Source organism: Musa acuminata, chromosome BXJ3-9 (assembly GCF_036884655.1).
Source record: "Musa acuminata AAA Group cultivar baxijiao chromosome BXJ3-9, Cavendish_Baxijiao_AAA, whole genome shotgun sequence".
In the NCBI taxonomy this organism is placed as follows: Eukaryota; Viridiplantae; Streptophyta; class Magnoliopsida; order Zingiberales; family Musaceae; genus Musa; species Musa acuminata.
In genome coordinates this window covers 7,207,188-7,230,651 of record NC_088357.1, presented here as the reverse complement: position 1 = coordinate 7,230,651, position 23,464 = coordinate 7,207,188, and the positions used below count along the sequence as shown (strand labels likewise).

Sequence of the window (23,464 nt, the reverse complement as noted above, 5' to 3'; positions counted from 1 at the left end):
AACTTTTGGATCCAAATCCGAAAACGTAAGAGTTATGGAATACTTGATTGACATATAAGGAAGGATGCTACCGGATCGGATTTGGATTCGAGATAGGCATCCAAATCCAACATTTTGAGATGAATCCAAAATGAGGATTATAAGGCCCACACTAACATCCCTATTGATGCTTGACTCGATGATGTATTCCACATACGATCAATGCTGACTTTGGTCTTTAGGAAATAATTATATATCATATCATTGGATATAATTATCAAGCTTCGGATTCGGATCTACTAATCTTTCGGGTTTAGAGTTCGGATCGGGTCATTGGGTTATGGTGATCCGCGCGTGTCGTAACTTCAGGCCGACTTACCATACGACTACCGGAGGTGCGACTTAAGGAGCGACCACGTTCACGACTATTTCTTCCCCCTCAGCGACTCAACTCCCCCAATCTTTGTCGACCACCGAACAAGCCCTAGATTCTCCTCGGCCTGATCATTTTCCCGATCAATTCCCGGCCATTAGGACGTGAGAGAGAGAGATCGAGGTGGTCGGCATGGGAGAGGATGAATCGGCCGCGCGCGGGGGCCACTTCGGTTCGGCGGCCAGGGGTAGCCGCGGCGTCCACTACCTCGCTAAGTGCGTCCTTCGCGGAAGCGCCATCCTCCACGCCGTCCAGGGACACATACGCTCGCCGTATTCCTCGGACATCGTGTTCGGGAAGGTACTCGCTTTGTGATTGTTATCGTGTTCACAGATTTGCTGTTCCATGCCTCCTTTGTTTCCTTGGAATTGTTTTATTTTTAATCTTTTATTTGTTTTCAATACTTGGTAAAGATCCTTATGAAAAAAGTAATCTTGTTGGTTCCAAACCAAAAGGTGTGCGTGATTCCTGTTACACTCTAGGCCTGCATGTCTTACCTCCCTACTGTCCAAAGATTTTAGTAGTAAACTTTACAATTACACTGATGGATGAAGTTTTTGTACATTTTTCCAATCTTGTTTGCCACATTCATGCAGACACATCCAAACCAACGTAATTAGTGAATTTAATTTCATTTCAAAGCAATTACTTCTGTTTTTGGCCCGCTATAACTTTACGATTTAATCTGAATTGTGAATATTGCCTTCTTATTCCAATCTCTACTAGTAGCTCCTAGACCACAACCTTCCTTTTGAAAAGCAGCCTCATCACTATTGGTTTTTGGTGTGGTCTAACGTTGGTGGTTGCCTTTGTGCTGATCAGCCTGACTTGGTTCGAGTCCCATCCACGTGAGAAACTTTGATCTCGCCCAATGTCTTGGTCTCCTGAACTGGTGTCAATCGTGAGACGTCCTTCCTGCATGAAGATTGATGTTGGGAATGGGCTTCGCCTTCACCTTTTAATGAATGTCAGAAAGAGAGTCTGACGTCGTTAACCCTGTCTGCTGTCACCTTAGCTGCTTCTTCCTTGGCTTCTTGCGGGTTATGGAAAATATTATGCATGACAGAATATTCATCATCTATTTTCTGTTCTGCTGACATGGTGGGGTAGTCAGTTGAGGTCTTATGTCGTTTTTCTGGACATGTGGCTGTAGCATGTTGAACTTCGGATCAAAACGAATATTCCCCATATCAGTTTTCAACCAGACCTCATTCTGTTTTGACCAATTCGATTTCCCTCCTTGCATCTTCAGAAATTTAAGTTGCATTCTGCCTTTAAATTATTAATCATCATAATCTTCCTTTGGCTGCCAGCCTTTATCATAAAGGGCAAGTTTATAATAAAGGATCCTTGAACCTTGACTTGGAGTCGACTTAACCAACTCAAATAATGACTCAATTATGCACAAGTTCCAAGTTCCAACTAAGTGCACTAATAAAAAGGCCTTAACATGTAATCTGAATAATATTTTCAAGGCAAGTGATGCTTGAGTAGTTCATTATTTAATTTGACTCGGACATGGCATGACCTTATACTCAAATAACCACTGGCTTCTTTTTGGGTCATCTGTTGGTTCTATCTGAAGTAAACTTTGTTCATGTTTTTTAGAGTAACCGGTAGCCTCTAGTAGCAGCAACATGCAAGTAAAGTATTTTTTCTAAAGGAAGTTAGGTATTTAAAAGTAGAAGAGACATTTTTTATTTGTGAAATTGAGATGGATTTGGAACCTGTTAAACTGAACTAGATAAATAATAAGTTTTGAATCTATTTTTTTTCAAAAAGAAATTATAATATATTACTATAAGTTCTGAATCTCGATATGGCCTGCTTATTGTTATTTTTCTTTAATGGCAATAACAGAATTATGTAAGGCATTTAATTTCAGACGACTATGGAGTTGAATGCAATGTATATAAATTATTTATTTAAACTCTTGATGCAATCTGCTTATGACCCAGATCATTCTTTACATAGATTGCATTAGATCTTTGGCAGTTGTAAAAAACTGGATAGAACTTAAATGTTAGATTATGGAGGAAATTCATGCTAAAAAAATATGGTCGTCAGCTTTTGGTCATCTATGAACTCTCAAGAGTTTATATTTTGGCAGCCTGTTAGATATAAATCTAAGCTAAAGTTCTTTTCGAGTATCCAAAATAACTGAAAGTCAATTTCTTGAATCTTATGTCTTATCAATAGTCAATTTCTTGAATCTTATTTGTTCACAATATTTTTTTGTTACTTGTCAATTTTCTGGGTTTGCTACAGTATTTGAGAACTAATGTCAAGGTTCAGTAGCTCATTTTTTAATGATGAAAATTATCATAAAGAATTGCTACCAATGAATGTGGATTTACTGCATCAGCTACAGTATTTGAGGACTAATGTCAAGGTTCATTAGCTTTTTATTTTTCTCTTCCAGTAAGTCAGTCTTTTGACAGTGGAAGTTATCCTAAAGCATTTCTAAGAATACCATGAATGTGAGAGTGTATTGGAATGTCATAACGGACATGAAGATAGTGTATTTAAGTTGCATACTCAAAATGATCACTGGCATTGGTGGGTTTTGATCTGATTAGTGGTTCTGTTTTAAGAACCTCTCATTTTATGGATGTGTTAAATGTCATTCACTGTTCTCAGGAAACATCACTGGAGTTGGCATCTATCAATGAAGATGGCATTGTACAATCAATATTTGAACAAAGCCTTTTTGGTGCAATAAAGGACCTTGCCATCCTACCATGGAACAACAGATTCCAAGAACATGCACATCAGGTTTTTCTTCTTCCCTATTCTCCTTAATTCTTGCATATCATTGATTGCTTCATGACACTGCAGCTTCACTGAACGAATTTATTTTGTTTCGATCAGTCCTAGGAACAAAGATGCATTTGTGTTTTACAGTTATACTTATGCTTTGCAGGCACAGGGAAAAGACTTGTTAGTTGTTCTTTCCGATTCAGGAAAACTTTCATTTCTTACCTTTTGTTCTACCATGCACAGGTTGGTATAGTGCTATGTCCTTTTGAGGTGGTCGCTCATGCAATTTTATTGCTAGATATATCTTTACTCTTATATATGGTCTTCGTAGTTTGTTCCATGACTTTTGTTTATCAATTTTTATTTACTCAATTCACTTTGATTTTATTTAGGTTCTTTGCTGTGACACATATTGAATTATCCAAACCAGGGAATGTGGTACATCAATTAGGAAGAATGTTGGCTGTTGATCCTAGGTAAGTACTTTGTTCTCATTTGACATATTGTTCTTTGACATGCATATTGTCATGGACTTAGCTGGTTTTACTTAAGTTGTGCGGTAATCCTTGTGTGTTTATCCGCATGGGGTTAGTTTTCCCGAAATCTCTTATGGTCCCTTAAGGAGCCACAAAAGAGAAGACGGGCTAGAGGAAACGTTTAACTCGGGATTTCACAAGCAAATATTTCAGCAAACACTTATTAGCAATACAAATTATAAATATAGACTATGTGAGTTTTGAACAGTCGCATGACAAAAGATCCAAAGTGGTTGTCACGATAAAAAATCCTCACAAGTGCTCACATAACACTGTTGTAGAACGATGTGACTGTTTAGAGTTTACGAAGTCTATGCTTGTAATTTGCATTGTCTAATACGTGTTTGTTGAAATGTCTGCTTGTGGGATCCCGAGTTAAATGTTTCCTCTAACCCGTCTTCTCTTTTGCAGGTCTTTAAGGGACCATAAGAGGTTTTAGGGACCTGACCCTTTGCGGACGGACACGCAAGGGTGCTGAATGACTTATGCAAAATTAATTAAATTTGTGACATTACGAACCCTACATTATAGCTTCTTATTGTTGTTGTTCTTGTATTGCCGTGGAAAAAATTCTCGACATAGAGTTGGGCCATGTAATAGCGGTATATAAATGGATTGGGCTTGATTGAACTTAAATATATCTATGGTGTATTACTGTATGCTGTACTAGGTACAATTAATAAGTTACAGCGTCTCACTATACTTGGTCAAGGTTGCTAAGCTGAATATGAATTCATCATTTTTGTGCCAAGAATTTCAATACAAATAAAACATGTATATGACAATATCTGAATATGAATTCATCATTTTTGTGCCAAGAATTTTAATGCAAATAAAACATGTGTACAACAATAACAACAACAAAACCATAAGTCCCAACTATTTGGGGGAATAAGACATGCATATAGTAACAAAATAAATGTAAACCCAACTGCCTGTTTAACCTACTAATGGTAAGCAGTCCTGATGACCTTCCTCGTTTCTTCCTCCATGGAATGTGGATGGTGGACAATAGTCCATCGTGGGTGGAGAAGTTTGTTGAATGATGGTTGCTCATCCATGGGAGTTTTTTTCACGAGAGAAGGCGTTATTGATTATAGTTAACACTATAAAGAGGGGGACTAAAAAATCCCATGATCCAAAGAGACCGGAGCCAGAAATCAAGGCCCTGGATTTCTTTTTGAACTTTTAAATCATGAGCTAGCTTTGTCCACCGTTATCTGAGAAGGAGAGAAAAAAGACTAGTTTAAACCTTTTTTAGGGTTTCAACTGATATATTCATTAACCATGATGGAACTGGGTTAGGGACTGCTGCCTGTCTGGTGGTTTGCCCTGTACATAGTCCACGTTTTAAATGATCAGTTTTACTTCTGTTTATTTCAATGGTGGAATTTGACTTTACCTGTTTTGGTAATCAGCAAAAGATTTAGTTATATGCAACAAAGTTGTTGTACACTACAATAGTACAAGGAATACATTTCTCATGAATTAGCAATATTTTAGTCTCAATGTGGATTTGTTATGTAGCCATCAGCAACTAATAATGAATCTACCAGTGATATGGATGAATTACTAAATCTCCTTTCGTGTAGCTAGATCGATCACCATTATCATTTAACTGAATGACTCAGTTTGTTTTTTTTTTTTTGTTTTACAGAGGCTGTTTTGTTGCTGTTAGTGCATATGAAGATCGATTTGCACTATTTGATGTGTCTATGATTTCTGATAGCAACATTGGTTATGAGGTCAGTTACTGCAAATTGATGAAAAATATTTTGTGAAGTAGACTGTAGACCAGTTTTTGTAGTCTTGTCCATCTAATATGGTATATACTTATTTCAGATTTTGAAGATCTTCCCATGTCATAATTTCAGAAAATTTCCTATCCATCGGAAAACAAAACAGAAGGAAGCAGTGGTCAGGATACATTGGGTACCAGCATCCGTGGTACAATTTGGAGCATGTGCTTCATTTCAGATGGTACTTATCAGATAGAAGGATATCATTCCATTTTGGCAATTGTAATGCACAGGTGTGATTCTGTTCTAATATGAATTCTTAGATGCAGCTTTTGATTAATAATATGTGATAAAACATTTCTTTATTGCCTTTTCATTCTCAGTGCAATGATTTTGCTTACAACTGACTGCAGAAGGTATTAATATTTACTGCAGGAAAGGCTCGTTCATAAATGAGTTGCTGTTATTTGGGTATAATCGCCATGCACATGCTATACAAGTTATATCCTGGTATTCTGAAACAGGGCCTTTAGCAATTAATATATCTGCCATTCCTCATTTTCCTGGCTTTGCAATTCTTTTTAGAATAGGAGAAATGCTTTTAATGGATCTCAGAGACCCACAGAATATCTGTTGTCTTCACAAGATAAATTTGAACATACCAAGTTTGGTTGAAGATCGAAGCTTTGTTGAAGAGTCATGTAGGGCATTAGATGATGACGAAGGCATGTTCAATGTAGCTGCTTGTGCTTTGTTGGAATTACGAGATTCTGGTCCAGATATGTTTAAGGTTGATGATCCTATGAGCATTGATAGTGGAGGCGGGAAAGGATCTTCAAGTTCCAAGCTTGTATGCTCATGGACTTGGAGACCTGGTAATTCCATGGATCCTAAGTTAATATTTTGTTTGGACACTGGGGAACTATACATGGTTGAGATTTATTCTCACACTGAAGGAATAAACATTAATTTGTCGGAGTGTCTCTACAGGGGTTCGCCATGCAAAGCACTCTTATGGGTCAAGTGTGGATTAATTGCAGGCTTAGTGGAGATGGGAGATGGATTTGTCCTTAAGTTGGAACACGCTAAATTATTTTACAAAAGTTCTATTCAAAACATTGCTCCAATTTTGGATGTGTCTATTGCTGATTACCATGATGAGAAACAAGACCAAATGTTTGCTTGCTGTGGAATGAATCCGGAGGGTTCACTACGAATTATTCGAAGTGGTATAAGTGTAGAAAGGCTTTTAAGGACTGCCCCAATTTATCAAGGAGTAACTGGTACATGGACTCTGAGGATGAAACAAAGTGATCCTTATCACTCCTTTCTTGTGTTATCTTTTGTTGAAGAAACTAGGATTTTGTCCGTTGGTTTAAGCTTTAACGATGTAACTGATGCAGTTGGGTTTCAGTCTGATGTCTGCACTTTGGCCTGTGGTTTGTTTGCTGATGGGGTGCTTGTGCAGATTCACAGGAGTGGTATAAGGCTCTGTTTACCTACCACGTCTGCTCATCCAGGGGGTGTCCCTCTTTCTCTACCAATATGTGCTTCTTGGTCTCCTGGTAGTAGGACAATTAGTGTTGGTGCAGTTGGTCAAAATTTGGTAATTATAGCTACTTCTAATCCTTGCTTTTTATCTATTATTGGTGTGAGATCACTCTCAACTTATAATTTTGAAGTATATGAAATTCAACATGTGAGACTGCAGTATGAGGTTTCATGCATTTCTATACCATTGAAAAATACCAATAACAAACATATAGCTTCAGAAGCTAGACTAGCTAATAAGGATCATGAAGTTAGTCACTTTGATAATTTTGATATTAATATGGCTTTTGTCATTGGCACTCATAAACCATCAGTTGAAGTTCTCTCATTTGCAAATGAAGAAGCTTTTAGAGTGCTTGCTACAGGAACTATTGCAGTAAATAATGCTCTTGGTAGCCCTATCAGTGGATGTATTCCCGAAGATGTTAGGCTTGTATCAGTTGATCACCCTTATGTTCTTGCGGGCCTGAGAAATGGAATGCTACTTCGTTTTGAGTGGCCTGCAATACCTGAATTCCTCCAGTCAGATCCGAGCAGGCAAAGTTGTTTCCCTAGGTCTTGTTTTAGTGACTATGAAAGTTCCTCATCAATTGTGGCAAATTTGAATTCTTACAATAGTGTAACAGAACAGGCTAAAAACTGTATTCCCATATTCCTGCAATTGATTGCCATTCGACGCATTGGGATTACTCCTGCTGTTTTGGTACCCTTGAAAGATTCACTTGATGCTGACATAATTGTTCTTAGTGATAGGCCATGGGTATTACATGCAGCAAGACACAGCCTTGCATACACATCCATTTCATTCCAACCTGCGACTCATGTCACTCCCGTCTGTTCTGTCGACTGCCCTAAGGGAGTTCTGTTTGTTGCAGAAAACAGCCTACATCTGGTAAGCGCCCTGTATTCAAGCTTAACTTATACTTTAGGCTTTCCATTTTCATGTTCCTAGAGCAATTACTTATGCTTTCATGCAATTATGCACTAGATCCACTCATTTTGCAAAACAAGCTTTCAAGTTTGTGCCAATAACATGGCATATATATAGTGTGGTTCACATAGATCCTGTTGTTTCCATATGCAATATTTATTAGTGCTATGAAAGTCATTTTTCTTGTGTGAAGTTAACATGTAAAATATAAGCTAGTATCATTAAGTTGCCTTTATTGTTTAAAGTTTATTCATAATCGCTATAGTTAAGCACTAATAAATGTGAACCTTCATGTACCCTTTAGATTAAAAAGAAATTTTCATATGACAATTGTAAGACCAATCATGCTTTATAGTTCGGAATGTTGGATGGTTGGCAACAAAAAGTTAAATTGCTAGATGAGAATGTTGACATCGATGTTTGGGGTCACAAGAAAAGGTAGAAAAATAATTTTTTTGCAATTATGAACAATCAAATTTAACTTTGTTGGAAGATAACGAAATATCATTTAAGACCGAATGGGTTTGTCCAAAGGAAACCTATAGATTCTCGACATCATTGATTGATAGATGATACTGCCTGCTACTGTTTGGGCTTTATTATCAGATTTCTCCAATGCTGGAATCTGGCTTATTTAAAAATATTTAGACATACTGTGTTTTACCTGATTCTGATGCTTAACTGCCTTGTTGCTGCTGTACATTGACACGGATTGGTCATAGCGGACAGTTCTCCTAAGTGGGTTGCTGGATTGCCTAATATTACTTCTTATTCTACCTGGTGAACTGATTATTTGTGCATATTGTATGTTTTGTTTGTATTCATATGTATTATGGAGGAGAATTTGTTTTTGATATAGTTTTGTAACTGCCAAGATTATTGTGACCCAGCTATTGTTTTTTCTTGCCAGGATTTGTGTTTCTTTTTCAGTTAAGTTTTAATTCGTAAAAGACCATCATTGCAACAGAATGATAAAAAAAAAATTAATATAGGAAGTCCTTGGAAGCTAGCAGTTGATTTATGCCTAATTTTTTATGCCTCAGATTTATTTTATTTTTTTATTTATGCGAAAACAGTAAATCTTGTATATTATTTACAAGCTGTTTTTCATTGTGGTATAAATAGGCTTACCTTACAAATGATTTCCTGGTCAGAACCTGCAATTTTTGGTTAATTTTTTTTTCTTGTTGGCGGTGTGATTATGTTTTTGTGCTCATTTCTTTGTTGTGTAGGTTGAGATGGTACATTGCAAGAGACTTAATGTACAGAAGTTCTCTATTGATGGCACTCCGAGGAAAGTTTTATATCATAGTGAAAGTAAAACATTGCTGGTGTTGAGAACTGGATTAGGTGGTGGATCATGTTCATCAGACGTATGCCGAGTAGATCCTTTTAGTGGAACATTGCTTTCAAAGTTTCAATGTGAACCTGGGGAAACAGCAAAATGTATGCAAATAGTGAAGGTAGGAAAGGAGCAAGTCCTGGTTGTTGGAACCAGTCAGTCTGTTGGCAGGATTATAATGCCCAGTGGTGAAGCTGAGAGGTTTGCATATGAAACAATTTCTTTCTGTTTGCGTTATCCTTCTGTGTTCAAAGATGCTTGTCAATCGGTTCCATATCTCCAGAGTATGCATGTTTTTCTACCCTTGAAAGTACTCGGGCAATTCTTTTTGCTGGATTGTTTGCATGCATGCCTGTGCCTTCTATGCTTGCTTTGATCCCATGAGAATTACTAGTTCTTGCTTGGAGATGGATAAATTGATGATAACAATCAAAATGAGATATTGCCTGTTTTCTTCTGTACTCCGGCCCTGCTTGCAGTCTTTCTGCTTCATAGCATCATTGGTCATATGCTTCCGAGAATGTGTCTCTGTATCCAGTTTTTGTCATGGTCATCGTTTCCAATTTAGTGATATGTTCTGAGTCCTGATGTTGCAGATCATTCTAATGGATGTCTGCAATTTATGGTATTTTGCAAGGTGTTTAAAATGCATGACTGTGGTATGCTTGGGTGCTAGGACTGAAGCCAGGCAATGCCAAGCGTCAGCAAACATACCTTGGCATTATGATTTGCTCTTGCTAGTCGTCAACGCCCATGTCATGCATGGCATCCATGCATTCAGTTATAGGAAATGGTATACCCTATTTTTTCTTATATAGGGAGAGACTGCTGAAAGTTGGGTGCCTGGATATGGGTAAAAAACGGACCTGCTGATATGTGCTATCTGATGTTTCCTGCTTCTTTCATTGAGGTGTAAGGTGCAGGAAACTGCTGCAGAATGGCTGGTCAGTCAGACATGATTTCCATCAAGTCTGAACTCAGCAGCAGGTTTTGGGTGCTGCTGAAATGGTAGGAAAATGGATCCTGTTATGTGATGCATTTAGAGAACACACACTGCTACATGCTTTCCAGCAGTTAGGGAGGCAGAAGAGAAAAGGAGAAAGAGAGAAGAGCGAGATTGCCAGAAAACACAGATAGAGAAGGGCCTCTTGAATATTGTAGTTCTTTTATTCCCATATATATATATATATATATATATATATATATATTAAATACATTGACTTCTTGAAACCTCTATTTGTAACATAAGCTTCCTAGTATGTTTCTAATTAGGAACCATAACAAGAGAAAGAGCCACTAGATACTAATTAAATGCCCAAACTTAAAATTATCTAATGGTTCTGGATAATTTTTATTATTACGAAAGACAATTACAAAACATGCCTATAAAGATAGGTAAAGATAGAAAAAGTCGACTTGATTAACATAAAGTGAATCCTAAAGATGGTCTATTCTCAATATGATAAATTCTTTTGCGTGCAAACTCTACTTCATGTTGGATATATTCTCAGAAATTAGGTTTATGATGCTTACTTTATCTGATTTACTATTAATTCTTTTAAAAGAGTACCTTTATCTTTTTTACAATAAATCTTTTATTCATCATTTTAGTATGGCATAATGCTGTACTTCAGCATCACCTTTGAGCATTATATTTTTCACTTATGATTAGCTTTCCTTTTAAACAAATTCAAAAATTTGATCTTATAACATGTTTTTTTTTTCCTTGGAATAAACAGTACAAAGGGACGCTTGATTGTGCTGAGCTTGGACTCCGCACAAAATTATTCAGAGGGAAGTCCATTGATTTACTGCTCTAATATGGATGTATCCTCCCAAGCTGGTTCCCCGTTCGGGGAAATTGTTGGGTATTCTGCTGAACAGTTGTCTAGCAGTAGTCATTGCAGCAGCCAAGGTGATCCTTGCAGTGATGGAATTCATCTTGACGAAATTGGGGCAGGGCAATTGCGATTAGTTTCTCAAGCCACATCATCTGGTGCTGTACTGGCAGTCTGTCCCTATCTAGATCAATATGTCTTGGCTTCTGCTGGTAATACTGTGAGTTATCATTCTTCAAAACTGTCTTTATTGGCTTTAAAACTGTTTTGTCATCTGGCATCTCCACTGATCTCCCACTCTCTCTCCTTTGTTTCTTTTTTTCCCAAAAATGTGGAAAAGCTGATAATCTTTCTTTAACAGCTTAATGTTTTTGGCTTTGCAAACGAGAATCCTCAACGTCTGAGAAAGTTTGCCGTAGGCAGAACACGCTTTACCATTACTTGTTTGAGGACACATCTCACTAGAATAGCTGTTGGTGATTGTCGTGATGGCATCCTTTTTTATTCTTATCATGAGGTATGCCTTGTCATCTGAGCTAAGATATGTTTTATGTGGTCCTTTAGATACACTTACAATGTTCATTCCTTTTAAATCTATCATTGTTATATATTTTTCTACTTTCAGGATGTTAGAAAATTGGAGCTTTTGTATTCTGATCCTGTTCAGAGGTTGGTTGCTGATTGTGCTCTGATGGATTGTGATACCGCTGTTGTGTCAGATCGTAGAGGCAACATTTCTGTACTGTCATGTCCCAGTTCTTTGGAAGGTATGTTATGCTCTTGTGATGATGTTGGCCAAGCACTTGTATAGTGGTTTCTCGTTTAGTATCTATAATTTTGGTTATTATGTTCTCAAAAGCAGTATAACATCTGCAAATGTGTATCAAAGAGTAGCAGTATGCCTTCCTGCTTGTGGTCAGTGCTATAGTGATTTATTTCATGCTTCGTCTGGCAATTACTGTTCTTGAAGTAATGTAGAAATCATGACATAATTGCACAAAATATTTAGATGTCAATTTTATTTCTTAAATTGTTAACATCTATATGTTTGTAACAAGTGCTTATCTGCATAATCACGTGATATTTGAGGCTGTCTTCATGTGTCCATATATCTGATAAAAATGCATTTATCTGTTATATATGTGTGTCTCCAAGACTAATATGAATCAGATTGGCCATATTGATGCACGATTATGTGTTCAAATTTTGTTTATTTCTTTTTGAAACCTGTACCGTGAGATATTACAGTTCTGACCTCCCTCAGGTGTCTTTGGTTGCACAGAAAAGTTCCCATAAAACTATTTTTCCTTCGGAAATGTCTTTTTCGAGTGTTTATATGGTAGAGATTCCAAAAAATGTTGAAACCTGTTTTCCAGTTATCCAGGAAAGTTAACCTTTTCTTTTCAAAGGAAGATCTGCCCACCTGCTCCATATGTCTTTTCAAGATATCTTTCCAGAAAATAGTTTTTTTTTTTCATTTCAAGCACAGAATAAGGACATATAAAGAGGTTTTCATTTCCTTTCCTAAATCCGAACAATTTATCTGTATTTTCCATGGATTTTTTGTTGTAATCAAATAGATTTTTATTGAAAATCAATGTACTGCTTCCTGTGTTTCCAAAATAATTATATTTGAACCCTTGTTTCAAGCATGCAGAGGTTACTTTGGGAAATCAAGGGATGATATTTTATTTTCAAAAATGGAATGTTCCATCTGTAATCAAGATTTTGTTGCTTTTCTTAAACAGCTCCATTTGTATTTCTATTTTAGAAAAACCAGAATTTTAGAGACCATTTATCTATCATGAGCATAGAGAAAAATTTGCCAGTGTTGAAACAAATGCTTCGAGACTGTATATGTTGAAGTGTATAATCTTCTGCATGATAGTAAGTCTACTTCTTTGTTGGTAACACACTAATATTAATTAGTAATAACGTAACTCCAAATTTGAAATATTTGATAAAGTATCTTGTATCATTTGTATGTCAGAAAGTGGATTGGTTGTGTACTATAGTCTTGGGATTTGACTTTTGTTTAGGTAGATGCTGGCTGGCTATTCGACTGGTATTATAGATTGACATAACCAGGATGTCGTCCTATACTGCCTAGTACCAGTGGGAAAGAACAAGAAAAAAGGACACATACCTAGAGGAAAGAAGAAATACTTTAGAGATCTCATTGGACATAGGGGCCAGGGATAAGGCTACACAAAATGTATTCAAACCTTGCTTTTGTCAATCTTGGCACACTGAATGATTATGATCCAATGCATGAGCCTTTGTTTGCAACCTATTACAACTTAAATACTGTCATCAGTTGTTATAATCAATCATGAAAATGCATTTTGCATCTTCTGCATAGGCATGAAGTTCTTGAAGTGCAGTACATAGGCTTTTTTTTCTCTTATTCTTCAGTAGAATTAAGGTTAATCGTAGATTGTGATTTGTAATGATGACTGTTAAAAACTGCATCATTAACATAATTAGTATGACTATCTGTAGACTTATACTTTGATTTTTAACTTGTGATGTGATGAACTGCTGCTACAAGTGTTGTTGATATATAATCTTGTACTCATTAATTTGTATTTTCCCCATAAATTTACATACGTGGGTCTCATCATTTTCATTTGGAATTTTATGGTCAATATGGTGCAACCAATCTATCTTTTTTTCCATTAATTAGCAGACTTATGGTGTATCAAAAATGCTTATGATGGTACACTGTGCATCTTTAGTAGATAGGTGATTAAGATTGCATGGTAGAGAGCCTGTGGCATTTAGGAGATTCTTTACATAGATCTTCTATGTCTGTTCTTCTATTGGGTACTGAACATGCATGCCTATCATTCTAAGCAGCATTATATATTAACTCTTCAGTCGCTCTCAAGATGTTCGACTTTAATCTTGTCAAGTTCTAATGGATATCATGATGTTGTGAAATCTTGATCTTTAGAATAGATTCTTATTGTTGTCGTTTGGAAGCTGCTGTGTGATTTTGATGGCATGTACATTGTTTTAGGTCATCCATGTAGTGTTTGCTACTTGGTTACATACTCAAATCATTTTTGCTTCCTTGCTCCATTGCAATGAATACAAGTTAATGATTGCCATGTATCTTGCAGTCAGTGAATACCCAGAGAAGAACTTGGTGCTAAATTGTTCATTTTACATGGGAGAAACTGTTATGAGCATCCAGAAGGTGATTTCTTGCCTAGCAAATTTTATGATTTGTAAATGAGAATTTGCTCTTAAGCAGATAATATATGAACATTGTCAGTGTTTAAACTTTTACTAAAGGTTTTTAACCAAGGAGTATTAAGAAGTTTGAAAACATTTACCAAGACCATAGATGAGCAATTATGAACTATTACTTTTTTAATTTCAGTGGACAAGCTGAACTAGATGAGTACTGTAGTTGCTTTGGATTTAAAAGAGTGGTCATATAGGTGAAGCATGACATGCTGATTTTTGTTAATACCTTTTGTCCCATAGCAATTCTTGGGTTTTGAAGTAGCGAGCGATCTGCTGGCTACAGCGAGGGAAAAAGAAGCATCGAGGGATACGAGGGAGAATGCGCTCAAAGAAGAGGGAGAATCGGGAGAAACTTGACGCTTCCCGATCCAACGGCGCCCTCCCTCGACGATCCCGATCCAGGAGATAACAGAGAGGCGGCGGCTCGGCTTCTTCTTCGCTGAAGGCCGGAGACGTCTGTGGTCTTTGCTGTGTTCTTCGTCGAAGGCTGGAGATATCTATGGCGTTTGACGTCTTCGCCGAACACCGCAGATGAGGAGAAGACCATATTCTTCTCCTCGTTTAACGTGACGAGGAGAAGAAAAGGAGACATCATCGTCGAGGCAGCGTACGCCTCTTTATATATATATATATATATATATATATATATATGTACATATACACGCATCGAGCGGTACACCTTGGTATACTGCTCGGTATGCTTATATCGTATCATATCAAGCAAAGCTTGATATGTCAGTACGATACGAAATTACGAACTTTGATATATATATATATATAGAGAGAGAGAGAGAGAGAGAGAGAGAGAGAGAGACTTGGACTTGGACTTGGGTCTTGAAATCATTCCCTTGGATTTCAGTTGCTAAACTTAATGTAATGATAAAACCATAGATCTACATTTTGCCTGGACTAATTTGTGCTGGGAGGTATTCACCGGTCCAATAGCTTATGGGCCTAGTACATACTGGTTCAAGAGTTTATTGAGACTCTGACTACCCTATTTCGGACGGTCTGGTTCTTTTATTAAAATGATTGTTTTATTTTTTTCATGTTTTTTAAATCCTAAACGCTCTGTGGTCACCTAGGAATCACGACCCTTGTCTAGGATACACCTATTCTCCTCTCCCTTCTCCTTATTTTTTGCTCCTCGTCCCTTTCCCGTTCCCGCCAAAGAATAGTACCTTGGTATGTTCCGGCGCAGCATGTGTTCATACACCACAACAGGCCTGTATAAGTTTGGCCATGGATTGGCCACTGCAATTGAAAACCTTACATCAAACTAAGTTAAATGTTGGGAGTACCTGAATTCTGTTTAAGTCGGGTACAGATTTGATTCTCATTCCTTTCCCAAGAGGTGTTCATCTTTGTTCAGCTTATTTAATCTTCATGGTCGATTTGCTTTTTCACTTTTATGACCTCTTTTAGTATATTGAAATAGTGCTAGCACTTGTTATTTAATCCTCAAAGATCTTCATACACTCTATCAGTACGCAGCATTGAATAATTTAAATATAACATTAGAAGTTTATTGATATGGGCGGTTCGAAGAGCTTATTGCTTTGGTCAATTATGTAGTGAACAAAAGTTGTCCACTTTGGTTCTGAAATTGTAGGCAAAATTTCTATTCAATCGTAATCAGAAGCTGTCCACTTTACTTATTTTTCTGTTATTGCTAGTCTTTTTCCCATACTGAAGAATAAATTGTTACCATAACAAAAACAAGATCTATGTCCGAAAACTTTGTCTTCTGCTGCACTGATGATTTCCTGCCATTGAGTTCCCTGAGCTAAAAGCCCCTAAATCCCTTGTTACTGTTCTTACTCTTCTTAAGTCTTCCTCTTCTGCTGCTTGTAACATTTATCTGAATTGATTTGTCTTACCTATCCAATGCGAGTAATTTCTAGTATATATTTCAGTAACCAAACTTCTTGATATAGAATGATGTTTATTTTGACTGTGTAGATTAGCTGGTGCCTTTTAGGTTAAAAACATTTTGTCTCCTCTCATTCTTGTGTGCCCTTGTGATATGTGGGTTGTCTCCAATCAGTGTATCTCCATGGTGGCCTGCATCTTTGTTCTTGTGAACTAATTTGCAACAGGCCGAACAGAACATGCTTATTGCCTAATAAGCTTCTGGTTGTGGAGTCTACCAATCAGATTCTTTCTTGTCCCATGATTTTTGTGTCATGGAGGTATATAATGGTGAAGATACTCTGAACCTCTCGAAAACCATACCCATCTTTTTTAGATATTTCTGGCATGTTGTCATCGTATGATGTTGGACGATATAGAAGGCAGAAAGCATCAAACTTTTCATGCTTAGTACTTCTTTTTCTGTCATCTTTCATTTCCATAATTTGATGGGACTGAATAGATACCTTCTCTTGTTTTATTATGTTGTAATTGTTAGTGTGGAAGAATCCCGTATTTTACATTTTTAGTGAATAATTTTAATCAGTTGTGTGCTTACAGGCTTCAATTTCATGTAAACTTCCGGTAGATAATGTTCTCAATGGTTCTGATGGTGTGGAAAGAGTTCTAGAATCTTCCTACAACAGTGTTGTTGCAAGCACATTGCTAGGAAGTGTCTTCGTCCTCATTCCTATTACAAGGTGAGATTATTAGCTGTATGGCTGGGTTGACCTCATTATGCATTTACGGTTGTTGGTCTACTTTAGGAACATTATTGGTAAAAAGCATCTTATGCATATTTGTCTTTGGTTATTGCTTTTAAGACCAAATACATAAATCAAATGATTAAAGAGATGGCTAATGTGTAATTATCAATTAAAACTTGTTTCTTTGCATACACCAACTAGACACAGCTAGCTGTTGCATGTACAGGTTGAAAAATTTGATATTCATATGCTGCAGTTGATTCCCTCACATGTTTGCCATCTGGATGTTACTCAAGAGACACTGTATTTGATGTAATATGATTCTTTTGACTATTATTTTAGGAAATAACACAGTTATAAATTACTGGGATACTGGTCAGCAGACCAATATTCTAACTAGAGAATATTTTGTATTTTTGAAGGAAGGAATTGTTTTTGTGTATTGCAGTGTGATCTTAGATCCATTACTAGATTTTCAATCTTGTATTATGTTGATTTTCGTAAGCACTTGGGATCAAAGTCTTTATTGACTGATTGGTTTGGATGGCAATAAGGATATGAGTGGGCATTTTAATTGGTATTTGGGGTTTTAGAGTTTAGGTTTCTTTTATGCAGTTTGTAATCCTTGAAGTTGCAATGAGGCCAACTTCATCTCCGCGTGGGCTTTCACAAATAGGTCATCTATGAGGAAATAGAGTGTGCTAAAATTTGGATCCCAAGAAGCTATAAACCTTGTCTCATGTTGCCAAGAAATTAGATCTTTGACTGGTTCAGTACCTGTATGGGTCAACATGCCAGTATGGGTTGGTACTTTGCGGTACTAACCTGGACCCCAGAGAGAGAGAGAGAGAGAGAGAGAGAGAGAGAGAGAGGGAGGAGAGGGAGGAGGAGGAGGAGGAGGAGGAGGGGGCAATGTGGACGAGGAGGTGGCAGCTGCAAGGCGGACATGGATGAGGCGGCTACTTGGATGAGGTGGTGGCAGTGTCAACACAGATTAGGAGGTAGCTGTGGAGGGAAAAAGGAGTGGTGGTTGAGGAGAGTAAAGGAGAAAAAGAGGCTGTCAGGAGTTGTCATCAGATAACAAAAACTAAAAAGACCCTGATACCAGGACAACTCAGTATTAGTCAGCTTATTGTTTGGTGAGCCCGGGAAGCTTATGGGATCCTAGAAACAGGACGTTGAATATTATTCCTTGCTGAAGGCTATATTGTCACATGAATGAGCAAGACACAAATGTCTACTTGTTTGGAATGTGATTGTTCAATATTGATTTCGTATATTGTCAATATATATGGAAGGTTTTACATTTTCCCATTGTGTGATGGATTTTTGGAGAAAACTAAATACAACTTTCAGTTCTGGATGGAAAATTCATTATTCACAAACAAAATTCACACCCACATACTTGGGACATAAGCAATTGATATAATTCTTGGAGGTGGTAATTATATATACTTTATGGATGATATATATGCTGTAAGCATTGAAACATGTTCAGAGTACGTTAACATGATATGCCAATGGAACATATTCTTGCATGAACTTCCTTGATATTTAACCAATTGAAATGCAAAGAAAATAATTTATTTTTATTTGACTCTTGACAATTTTGCTGCACTATAACAATTTTTCACATAATCAGCAATTTTTGTCTTGACAGCTATTTTTTTGGAATTATTTTTTCCTTAAAGAGTTTATTGGATTTTTCTGGTAGCTTCTGTTGAAACCCTGGGCAACATCCATATGTCCCTGGCATAAGCTGCCAGCTGTGTTTCATTTCAGGAAATGCCTTGTGTGGATGATAATATGCCGTTGAAGATCTTAGGTTCTACTAAAAAACTGTTGCACTTTTTTTACATGATAGTATTTTATATCCTGCAGCGAAGAACATGCATTGCTAGAATCTGTGCAAGCTAGACTTGCAGTTCATTGGCTGACTTGTCCAGTACTAGGAAATGAGCACAAGGAATATCGTGGGCGTGGACTGCCGGTATGTCAAGTCATTGTTTTCTTGCTTTTTACTAAGAGGTCTGTTTCAAATTTTGTTTGAAGTGTGACATTGTGGAATCTGATTCTTTGTATTTTATATATCCTGTGGATATCACACATCGCATTAGATGAGTTTGTACTTCTTTCTTCCAAGTGCAGAAGAAAACACTTATCTTTATTAACTTGTTACTTCTGTGACCTGGTATTTGAAGTTCTGGACATAGGATAGATATACCTTCCTTTGTTTTTTTTCCACACTATATTAAGGAAGTGTTCTATGATTAATACATTTATAAAATGTGAAAGCTGTAGGGAATAAGGGTTTTTTATTTTTATAATTTGGAGGTGTAGGGAAAATTTCTCTTTCTTCCTCTGTTGTTCTCTCTATGGAATTTTTTAATGATTACATGTCATGGGGGCTACTCTTGACTTTCTAAGAAACTCAAAATTTTATTTTCCTTCTATTTTGTTTATAGATAAGAGATATAGAATTGTCAAATTTATTGTATTTTCCATGACTGGAAAATCAGACATATCTATATGACTTATATAGGAAAATTTAACTTATGGAGCCTTTATTCAAGAACCTTCTATAATTCCCTGAGAACGTACGATGGGAATTTGTGGAACTGCTATGCATTATATCTTTTCTCTGGAAATAAATCTAATCAGTGTGCATTTTTAAGGAATTATAAACTAAATAATGGATTAATCATTGATGTATGAGCATGATTTCTGTATGTCCAGTTTCTTACTGACATCAGGTCATGCCAGTAATATTGATGATTGCATGGTAGGCCAAATTCGCCAAGCACGATCATATCAGTCTAGCACATGTATGGACATGCATTAAGGCGATTTGTATGCATGGTAGAGTCTGCCACCTGATCATGCCCAGTACTGCAGTGCAAGACCATTGCAGGTGTTGAATGTGCTATTCTTCAAATCATGCAAACTACTCACCTTTAGGTTGCTACAACCTCGTGCTAGATTGAGTGGAAAGAAATACGGAGACGGTTATCCTGGCCTCTGTTGGTTTAGCATACTTTGAACATTCAGTTCATTTTTTTGTCTTCTATGATATGATGCTTTCATGTGTAATATGATATAAACTGGAAAATGTTTTAATGCCGAAGCAGGTTAATTATATTATAACAAAAGTAACAAGCATGTTTTCAAGATTTTCACTTTTAAAAAACAGTTTTTTATGGTTTCTATAGTTAAACACACTTTCTGCAAATTTCCATTGAGGAATTAATCAGAAATGGAAATGATAAATGAATTAAAGAAAAATAATTCAACTCAAAGAGTGATCATTTGGATCAAGTTGTTCTTTCGTGGCACTAGATCATACTCGTATTTTGCTGATGTTATACATGCCAATCTGTCGAGGGGTCAACTTTGTCTAGCTAATCTGCATGGCACTTATTTGTGTCACAGTTGCATGCGAAACGTCAGCATGAGTGAACGTGCGCTAGGGCAAAATACCTGTGTTGCTGGCACTTGTGTGCCAATTATTGGACGAAAGTGTGACACAGGTACTGTCTGAGAGGGAAATCCTTCCATGTGTCACTTGGGAGGGGTTTCTAGGTGTTATGATGAGTAATGTTTTGATTTGATGTCATTCATGCTCCACATCAAATTTCAGCCCATGATATGAGACAAATCCCATCATGGTTTGGTAAAACGCCAGTAGCAACACTACATTTGCTACAAATCCCATCAAGTATAAAATATTACATTTGCTAAACCCAAGGGTCCTTGACACTCACCCCCACTTGATTTTGATGTTATTGAAGCCCTCTTGGATGCAATCTTCCTAATGCCGCAATGCACCTTTACGCTCCCAGTTTCCCTCGAATTTTGTGGAAGCCTTTGCCACTTCACCAATTACTTCATTGTTATTGCTCCATTGGAGAGGTTGTGAACTCGATCTACTAAATTGTCTCAACTTGCCACTCAACAAACTCAGCACTTGTAGTTGCACTCTGTAGGAGACATTTCTTGCGCTTTTGATGATGGCAAAGGGATCTTCATATATGTGCTCAAGGCCTCTATGGATTTGACTCCAAAGAAACTTGCAGAAGTCATTAAAATTACTTTGTTGCTCAAACAGCTGCTTAATCACATAAAGTCTATTGCTTTGTTACCAAGTTCTATCATATATTGTGTTTCATGAGGGGTACTGTATTATTCCTTCATAGTGTACATGCTTTGCCATTTCTGATTAGTGGATTGATTATAAGTTTAAAATAAGCAATATTTTGACTATCTTGATGCAATAGACAGTAATTTGTACACTTACTCTTATACAGTTGACTAGTCACCAAAAGCAGAACTGATGCCTCAAATGTGTCGAAAGCATTAGAACATAGCGTGCAACTCTCTTGTGAAGTACCTATGCTTTGTTTCTAGGGCTCTATGAAGTGTTTATACTTTATATAACTTACCTGAATGCATTCTGAAGTGGACTCCCTTTAGGAGCAACTATAAATAAAATAGAAATGATCTTCGCTTGATAGTAGCCACCACAAGTAAGATTATTTAGTAGTGTCTTTATATCCAGTCTCAAAAACACATTAGTGCAGCTATTGAAACACCAAATGGCCGTGGTGACAAAGAGTGACCATATATTGCAGATGCTGCTGCAAAGTTTCCATTTAAGATATTCCTTCAACCTGGATTTCAAAGGTTCAAGTTGGAGACCTCCCCTAAATTCCACATTAGTGGGAGGCTCGTTCATTGGGCCACCCTTGTGTTACAGCTACAGTTGGTTATGAAGCTTCTGTACTTTGGCGACCCATTGTTCTTTTCAGCACTAGCTTGAAAGTTTTGGCTGGATGTTCATTCATTGTTTTTTCTTTTTAAAATTTTCTTGTATGTTTTATTATCATTAATGACCTTAGAATTCCATCTTTTTACTATGATGTGCATAAGTCATGTATAAGAGTTTTTATGTGCTGTATTGCAGGCAGGAGTGCCTACCATACTTGATGGGGACATGCTTATGCAGTTCTTGGAGCTAACAAGTTTGCAGCAAGAATCTGTGCTTGCTTCACCTGGATCAAGTACGCATGCATCAGCTTCAGACTTGCACCAATCACCTCTGTCTGTCAACATGGTTGTTCAGCTTCTTGAACGTATTCATTATGCCCTTAACTAAGTTTATCATCATCTGTCCACGTCCCTCTATGTGCACCGAGGTTGTTTCATAGAGCTAGACAAGAAAGGCTTGTGATGTCCACAAATAAATGAGCCACCTTGTAAAGGTCAGAAAAGTATCGGGGAGCTTGTATTGTTGTTGGCCTCAAGAGCATGCCAAGTTACTCGGCAGAAGTTGCGAAAGGAGTCATAAGAAGCCCTGATCAGTTGAACAGCTCTGTCCCTTTGAACTGGAGGTTCTGTTCTTATAGTGGAAGATAGGAATTTTGGAGTGATGATTCAATTGTTTCTTTTCTTAGGTTAGAATTCTCTGTACAATAAATCTTCTTATTTTTTTCAAAAACACAATTTGACTGTTACCAAGTGCATAGTTTACCAAAGTGCCACAATTATATTTTTCTGATAAACTTATCTGTTTTGGATACTCAATTGTCAGGCTTATGAACAAGATTTATTTTACATTGTTGGATCATATTCCTATCAGATGCATGTTTTGGTAAGCCATATCATTTTCTTACCAACTTGAGCTAGAGTTGGCTATTTGGTACTGATCTTATGTGATTGCAGTGATCGAGGTAGGGTTGTAAAGCTACAATAATGCTAGGATGAAATGAAATCGTACTGTGGTCACATGTCCTTCTATGATAACTTTCTAGGGTATCATAAATTATGGTTATTATATATATAATATATAGGTAGGGGAGAGATAAGAGAGAGAGAAGAGATGCCATGTTCATCATGCACTTCCTCGAATGACTGTCACCCAATGAGCGGTGGATCCCATGCATCGCAGGTTCACCAATCTCAATGTACATAAAAGTAGCAAAAAGATTGGATTTGTTCATGGGCTTATTGTGTAATGCTCCGTTTAGTCCTCCTACATCTGAACTAAGCTACTAATTTGATGGAGTTGTTGTTACCTATTCTAGTAGATTCTCAATATCTTTTGAATCAGACAACAATGCAATGCCCATCACCAAGGCAATATATTATTGCACTAGTCTTTCTCTCACTTTAGATGCAGAGAAATATATTAACAAGTGCAAAAATGAGTTCCTCAGAGATAGAAAACAATAAAGAGGTTCTGATGTACTTTTTGCTCTCAATCCAGTAATTGTTTGCTCTTTAAGTCCAAATCCTTATTTTCTTGGAGTTTGAACTTTTTTATTTTGACTGAATTATGGTATTTCCCTTTTTCATTATTTGTTTCTGATGCAAACCCTAACTTCCAAGGGAAAGTATGTATCTATGTTGGTAATCAATGTAGGCAATAAAGCAAGAAGCCAATTAAATATAGAAAATATTTGAAATTGAGCATTTAAAGGTCTCTC

At 36.9% G+C, this 23,464-nt stretch overlaps 1 protein-coding gene across 2 annotated transcripts; it reads left to right on the top strand.

The window, feature by feature from the left end:
• The first annotated feature begins 414 nt into the window (after positions 1-414).
• On the top strand, positions 415-22,562 carry LOC103997605 (uncharacterized). Of its 2 annotated transcripts, XM_065168016.1 has the most exons (15): positions 418-712; positions 3,053-3,187; positions 3,336-3,415; positions 3,565-3,648; positions 5,366-5,453; positions 5,583-5,740; positions 5,883-7,890; positions 9,162-9,472; positions 11,011-11,329; positions 11,471-11,626; positions 11,735-11,876; positions 14,235-14,311; positions 16,837-16,976; positions 18,864-18,972; positions 21,943-22,562. In XM_065168016.1, exons 1-15 carry the CDS (start codon positions 545-547, stop codon positions 22,132-22,134), a joined length of 4,167 nt encoding a protein of 1,388 aa, XP_065024088.1. In that variant the 5' UTR covers positions 418-544; the 3' UTR covers positions 22,135-22,562. The 2 variants fall into 2 exon arrangements, with proteins under 2 accessions (XP_065024089.1, XP_065024088.1); XM_065168017.1 differs by lacking the exons at positions 11,735-11,876; positions 14,235-14,311; positions 16,837-16,976; positions 18,864-18,972; positions 21,943-22,562 and having other exon boundaries at positions 415-712; positions 11,011-11,321; positions 11,471-11,609.
• Positions 22,563-23,464: the final 902 nt, after the last annotated feature.

What these genes read in the sequence shown, in the direction of transcription:
- LOC103997605 (XM_065168016.1), top strand. Translation starts at nt 545, where the DNA reads ATGGGAGAGGATGAATCGGCCGCGCGCGGGGGCCACTTCGGTTCGGCG. An exon ending in CAGAAAACAGCCTACATCTG is followed by an intron (nt 7,891 to 9,161) that starts GTAAGCGCCCTG and finishes TTTGTTGTGTAG; the next exon opens with GTTGAGATGGTACATTGCAA. An exon ending in ATGTCCCAGTTCTTTGGAAG is followed by an intron (nt 11,877 to 14,234) that starts GTATGTTATGCT and finishes TGTATCTTGCAG; the next exon opens with TCAGTGAATACCCAGAGAAG.